Source organism: Limulus polyphemus, unplaced genomic scaffold (assembly GCF_000517525.1).
Source record: "Limulus polyphemus unplaced genomic scaffold, Limulus_polyphemus-2.1.2 Scaffold3508, whole genome shotgun sequence".
Classification (NCBI taxonomy): domain Eukaryota; kingdom Metazoa; phylum Arthropoda; class Merostomata; order Xiphosura; family Limulidae; genus Limulus; species Limulus polyphemus.
Genome location: NW_013669118.1, coordinates 75,409 through 82,680, shown reverse-complemented (window position 1 = coordinate 82,680; position 7,272 = coordinate 75,409). Strand labels below are relative to the sequence as shown.

Sequence of the window (7,272 nt, the reverse complement as noted above, 5' to 3'; positions counted from 1 at the left end):
AAGCATAATTCCATTATGTTAAAGTACATATGACGTTTTGTGAAAAATCTGTATGTGATGGAGAAAAATGAATATCATTTTCGGATTCAGCATACAAAAATTACTGTAAAACATATAAAACTTTCGAGACAGTAAAACCATCACAGGCCTGTTATTGCTTTGGTAATGATACCAAGAAACATGATTAAAAACTTGAAGAATCTAGGAACAAAAAAACATGCAGCTTTCAAGAGAACCTGGTTATAAGTTTCATTTCTAGTAAATCACAGACTAGTGTACATACTCACCAAATACAATTCTATAGTATAAAATTGTATATTTTTTAATACTAAGGAATGTAAAAATGCCTGGAAATGCTGCTTAATGTGCATGTAGTCCTTGCAGTATTTGTTAAAACTTACAATAAGATGTTTTTGACTATTTTCTATTAACAAGAAAAGACTGGTAGGAGGAGTTTTTGCTTACAAAAAGCTTTGCTCCATCTTTCATCAGTTTCTTAAGGACGAAATCCCATGGTAGATATTCAAGTTTCGACACAATACTCGGGTCAACATGTCCTTTAAATAGTGGAGCATGATGAGTCCCAGCTAAGACACAGCCACTAGAAATCAATGTTTCACGGATGGTAATAAACAACACATCTCAAGTCAATGGTCTCGGGGTTCCACATATAATATTTTTTTACACAATTAACATAAATATTTCTTTCCAGCTTTTTGCATTGTATTTTATGCAAATTTAGCAATAATAATTTCTCTTTTGTTTAACTTTTATCTATAACTTTTTGCAATGTTCCAACTTTAAGAAACATGTATAACTAAGCTAAATATTAATTTTCAAAACAATAAAATTTAAAGTTAAATGTTACCTTCAAACCAAGTAATAAAAATTCCAGTCTAAATTTTACATTTCAAAACGTTTCTTCAAAATTCAAAAATAAATCTTACTTTTCAATTCAAGTAAAGAAAATTGAGAGCTGTTACTTTTCAAAATACATAAAGTAAATTCAAAGTTAAATCTTACTTTTCAAAGCAAGGTACTATTGTCCAGGCTAAAGAGTTGTTTAACTTTAGGTCTGACTTTCCATGTTCACTTTCTAGCAATGTGCCAGAAGAACAATACTTGGGCTTCAGGCCAAAAAGGGATAATAGAATTACTGTTCTCTCATCGTACGCTGTGTAGACTCGCTGTAAATAAAAACAGAAATTATATTCACAATCATTTCAAGCACAAGTATTGATTGTATTATACAAACACGCTTAATTATTCATTTAATAAATGTTCATAGAGAAATATTCTAACTTAATACTGGATTTATGACAGTTTATAAAATATAGAAAACAACTTTTTTCTTCTTCTGAAGCTGAATGAATGGCCCTTCTAAAATAACACATTTTCATACATGCCAACAACTGTCACAAACCAGGTTTAAGTACCGTAAAACATTATAAATAAATCTACTTAAATCTACTATTTTACTTAAAGCTATCATTGCAATAGTTGCAAGTGTAACAAAAAATATTTTATGGCTGATTATATTATTATTCAGTTTTCATAAGATTCTAAAACATTTAAAAAAAAATTTTCTTTAGGTCTATACTAAAAACTCTACAACAATTCACTTTCATTTGCATTTTATAAACATTAACTTACAATCATTATTCCAAAACTTTCAACACTAGAACACTATTACGTTTAGACAGACAATAAACATTAACACATGATCATTATACTTTCAGTACTGCACCTCTAAAAATACAACTGTTCATTGTTAAATTCAGACAGATAACAATCACTAACTTGTCATTATTTTCAGTACTTTCAACATTGCATCTGTGAAAACATAATTTTGTTCATTGTTATATTTACACAGATAAACATATGACTTCAACACTTCAAATACTGCATCTGTGAAAATACAACTGTTCATTATAACATTCAGATAGATAAAAACATTAACTTATTCATAACTAAGAGCTGCTACAAAAAAAACTTCACCATTGGAGGGTCAAGCCAATCAGGAGATCTCTGTGGACACTTAAAGTCCAAGGTCTGAGTAAGAAAGCTGACAACATTTGAACCTTCTTTTTGTGCATCAATTCCTGGTAGCAATTGAGCTAGGCACTGGATATAGCGGCCAGAAAGATACACTGGGTTTAAAAAATTAAAACAAACCACAGTTAAAGCATTTTCTTGTTTGACATAAAAACAAACATGCACAAAATTGAAAACAACAAAAATAATATGGCAGGAAATATTTTCAGACATAACAAATTATGCATTTAGCACAAAATCTTATGTTTCTCAAATCATCCATAAGGATAATTGATGTCTCTCCAAACAAAAAACAAGAAGTTTAATATTTCACTTGACAACCAACAGAGTCCTGATGTCTCAGCAGACAACTAAAATCTAATCACACCTTAGGTGTGAAAAAAAAGGTGCAGCCACATTCATTAGTTAGTTAGGCCACATATTTTGATTTACAATCACCATACCCAAAGTTGAACAAAAAATGTGGTCTGGCTGACTAATTAATGAATATTTAGTGTAAAATTATTATCAATGCTATAAGTGTAGCTACCAGTTTGGCTGCCAATTTTGATTTCTTTCCTTTAAGTTGCACACTCAATTCTTTTTTGGCTACACCTTTTTTTTCACACCTAAGGTGTTTTTAATTAGATATCATAACTTTTTTTTGTCAATACACACCAACAAACCACAGCAAGTAAGAAAGTGATACTCCATGGTAATTCACATTAGCTTTAGGATTGCAGTCTTATTATTCAGAACAGACCTTTACTTTATAGAACCAACCAGATTCTTTAAAATATATGGTGGTAATTTTTCCTCTCTAAAACAGTGTTAATAGCTTCCTTTATAGTAATGCCATGGAAAGTAGATTAATAGTTTCTTATTATCACCTGCATGCACTCAGGCTGCCATATAAAAGCATAATTAATTATGCTAATTGCTAAAGCTAATATACATGATGCTAAATGCTCTTTAGTTAAGAGAATTTCATAAAATTTAGCTAATTTGTACTGAAAAGTTGACAATGAATAATAAATAATAACCATCCACCAAATAATTCATTTAAAAACTTGAGCTAGAAACTGCTAATATAGTTTGCTTGGCCTAACCAATACTTATGTATTTGCACGTCCTTTCACGCTAGAGTTTTGCTTCTCTAAAACCAGTTGTCTTTAATCCAGAAAAAAAACTAAAAATGATCCACCTATACTCTAGGTACAGGTAAAGCTGTAATAAAAATTTCAGACCGATAGCTCATGTAACTTTTTGTGTAGGCATGCACAAAGATTTTGATCAAAATTCCATAGTTTTTGTTGAATAACTTTCCAAATGTGGCTTATATTTAGACCAAATATGACATCTAATTGTAGGTTCTAAAGGTCTACCAGTGTACCAAATTTGAAAAAAAAATCCATGAAAATTAAGTATGTTTTTTCATCAAATAAAATATTGGTAATTTTGATATGAAGAAAAAAAAAGGAATAAATTCAATCAAAATTGGAGATTTTATACATCTCACATACTTCTTAATGAATTGCCTTGAAATTTGATAAGTGAAGTAAGAGTCCAGTAGAGGTCATTCACTGAAAATATGTAATAGTTTGGATTACCACAGTCTGAGCTACAGAAATAGGAAAATTAATAAAGTTTCACTCCTGTTAATAACACACAGTGTGTCCTGTGTGTTGTTTCAAACACTAACTGGAAGTCACTTTAATAAATCTTCAAAAATTCTACATTGTTATTAAACATACACATAATAATGAAAATATACAACTGTATAGAATTTGTGCTATTATAAGATCATTTAACCTTACAATCAATTTGGCTTGGTGATGACTACAGCACAGAAGCTGAAATTCTGCAAAAAATTTAATAACAACATAGAGTTTACCAGTTTATTTTGTATTTAATAAGTCTCTACCCACTTTGTGAACAATATATAAAACCTTTGATGTTCTTATTGAGATTAAAGATTAAGTATTACTGAGCTTTAGTTTTTCCTTTCAAATATCCTTAACTTAGAAATCATATGAACAAATAAAAACCCTGTAACCCAAGTGCTTTTGAAATGTGGACCTTTCTTCTTCAGTTTGCCCCTGAAAAAGAAAGGTCCACTTTTCAAAAGCGCTCAGGTTATAGGGTTTTTATTCATTTCTATCAAGACTTTTGAATCGACATGTTTTTCTAACATTAGAAATTATATAGATATTGAATGCCTCCCCAGATCACAGTTTTAGACACTTCTTTGGTAATCGTTATGTATTTGTATTTTCAATATGTGCAGAAACTTACCAGGAAGTCCATATGCTTGTTCTATGAGTATCATTAATCCAAACTCATTTCTGTAGTTAAGAAATCTTTCATAAGGAAGATCTGGAACTTTAACTCCATGTTTCTGGTCTAATTTCTGTTGAATAAACCTCTTGATGTTCTCATCTTCATCATTAGCTACATTATAAGCCATTTTAATAAATAACTCTAAATTACCATAATTGCTATAATATAAAACATCAGATTATTCCACGAGTCACTGATATACAAAACTTACAATAAATAACTCTACGCCACCATTGTTGGTTACAATATAAAACACCCAATCGTTTCATAAGTAACTCAAGAACAAAACTTTTAATAATATAACTATACCACTATTGTTTGCTATAATACATTCCAGAGCTGGATTCACAATGGTTTCAATGGTGCAGCTGCACCAGGGCCTCCACAAATTATCTCAAAAACCAACGAACATGTTTCTAATTAAAAACATGTGTCTCATAATAAGTATACACCTTACAGACCAAGTTTGTTGACATAATGAATGAGAATAAATAAAATACAAGCTCATTAAGTGCTTTGGGAACTATTTGTACATAATCAAAATTCATTCAGTTAAGATATCTATGAAAATATAAAATCTTAAATATTAAGCATAAGTAAAATCTAAGTTTTCTCATTTTTCCTTTTTTTAGCTGTAGATTTCAGAGCTTTCAGTAAAAAATTCAAATCAGAAGCCACAAGAACCTGCAGATATAGATACAACTAGTCAACAAAGTCAGCAACATCAGCCACATGAACACTTGGATTAAAATGCAGCTGGACAACACATTCAGCAGCCTCAAGAACAAGTAAAACCAGAATAGCAGCATCCAAACTTCCTGGCTGATATAGAATTATGGCAAGAGAAATTGACAGATGACATGACAGATTTCTTGACAAAAAAGGGAAGGTCAGACCTGTAGCACATTATTGAAGACTTCAGCAAATCAGTTTAACATGCACTGAACAAATTTAAGTCATTCTAAATGGTTGTCCTTTCATAAGGAAAACAAATCTCTCACAATAATGTCAGGATGCATGTACAAAAAAATAAGCATGGTTAACAAGGTTATATCAAATATCAGGTACCTTATTAAGATCAACACCATGTCATTGTTGACACAACTTCGTGTATTCACACATGCTTCATCAAATTTGAGTCTAAACCTCAGAAATACTATAGAATGGTCAACAACATTCTGTGTAAAAAAAAATCATTAATACAAATGTTCTATTTTGATTTGACAAGCCAGCTCAGGTAAAATGGTGGGATACAGTAGCAGGATCACTACCAGAACTCAACAATTCTACAAAAAAATAATGCAATAACTTGATGAATATTGTGCACCAAATGATCAGAGAATTTACTTCCTACTGTTGTAAGCAATACACAAACATGGTACATTATACATAATGTAAACAGTGAAAAAGGCTTTGTTTATATCTGAAAAATCCTGCCAAAAACTGTTGTTTTGCTAATTTACATTTTTACACACTTTGCATCCATTCCTATCATATAGTTCTTATAAGACATGGATTAATGCAAGACTTTTATTAGTCACTACTATAACATGAATGGATTTGCCACAGTAGCAATTATTTTGTGCCAAAATAAATTGCACTTTCTGTACACTCAAAAAGTCCAACATGTTTGTTTTATCCCAACACAAGAGACATTGATAACTGTTTCACTCCTCCCATGGAACTGTCTACTTCTGCTCAAAAACTTACCACACGGTAAGCAGAGCAATTGTCAATTGCAATTGGTTGAACTATCATACATGATAGTTTGTATTTTGAATAGGGATGTTACTAATGTGGAGATATTTTCCATGCACTATTACAGCTACCTTGGAAGGCAGGCTGTAAATTGAGCCTTATTTTATCAAACAGGATTTCTGGTCGTCTCGGACGTCCAGACAATTGTTACTTTTTTTTACTGACATGTCAGTTAAAAAAATAAAACACAACTATATTTCACAAATATACATACAAATGGTGACAAAATAAACTATGATTGGTTATGTTATTCTTCTGCAACCGGCTAAATCTATTGCTTTTTCTGTAAGATTTTAAGCATTGAACAAAAACCACTAGTGACAGACAGTTTCAATGACTAGACATATGCTGGATGAATGCATGAAAGGTCCAGTTTTCACTGTAATAATGTGACTGAATTCACAAAGTGAGCAAAAGCAGTTGGACAGATTGATCATAAATTGTGCAAACAAAAAAATGAATTGACAAATTACTGGTAAAATGTACTAAAACAGGTTGTCATTGAGTATGGTCTAGCATTTCATGAAGATAATGAACTCACTGGATTACCAAAAATGTCCATTACCTCAGTATCCTCGAGTTACTTTCCAAATATGATACATTCCATGCAGAACATGTTCAATAGCATGCAAACAAAGACACTAGTTATCCAAACTATCTGCCCTCAGCTACAAGTGAATAAATTATAAAATTAATGGGCAAAAAAGTTTTGATTACCATTGTTGTGCACATCAAAGCATCAAAATACTATTCAGAAAATCTTGATTCCTATGAACATCTGACAATGAGATTTAGGTGTCACTAGCCTTGAGCTACCTCCCATCTAAAAAACGTGTTTAACTTTCTCGCTACGAAGTCGGTCAAATCAACCTACCTCCTAACCATTTTGTACTCGTTATATTTCCATACTATAACTTTTGATACATTTTTGTATATCTTCACAAAATCTGGCAGACTTTTAGTAAGCATTACAAGTCTTTTGTACACAAAAAATCAGATCTTGAAAATCATACAAAAGTATTGGCAATTTTTGAAAGACGGGATGTAACATATTGTTATGACAGTGGTAGTCACATGACGCTGGTAACACGTCATGATATTCTAGAAGATTCACGAAGAAACGAGATGTACGCTTTTTGT

General features: G+C 31.2%; 1 protein-coding gene across 1 annotated transcript in view; it reads right to left on the bottom strand.

Annotated features, from left to right (window-relative positions):
* Positions 1 to 417: 417 nt before the first annotated feature.
* The window catches only part of LOC111088305, a 74,008-nt gene continuing 67,153 nt past the window's right edge, over positions 418 to 7,272 (bottom strand). Inside the window, exons 16-19 of the mRNA XM_022398011.1 lie at positions 4,330 to 4,485; positions 1,999 to 2,150; positions 1,024 to 1,187; positions 418 to 601 (exon numbers count right to left, since the gene is read on the bottom strand). Of these exons, the coding sequence (XP_022253719.1) occupies positions 418 to 601; positions 1,024 to 1,187; positions 1,999 to 2,150; positions 4,330 to 4,485 (656 nt within the window). The remainder of the gene's footprint in view (positions 602 to 1,023; positions 1,188 to 1,998; positions 2,151 to 4,329; positions 4,486 to 7,272) is intronic.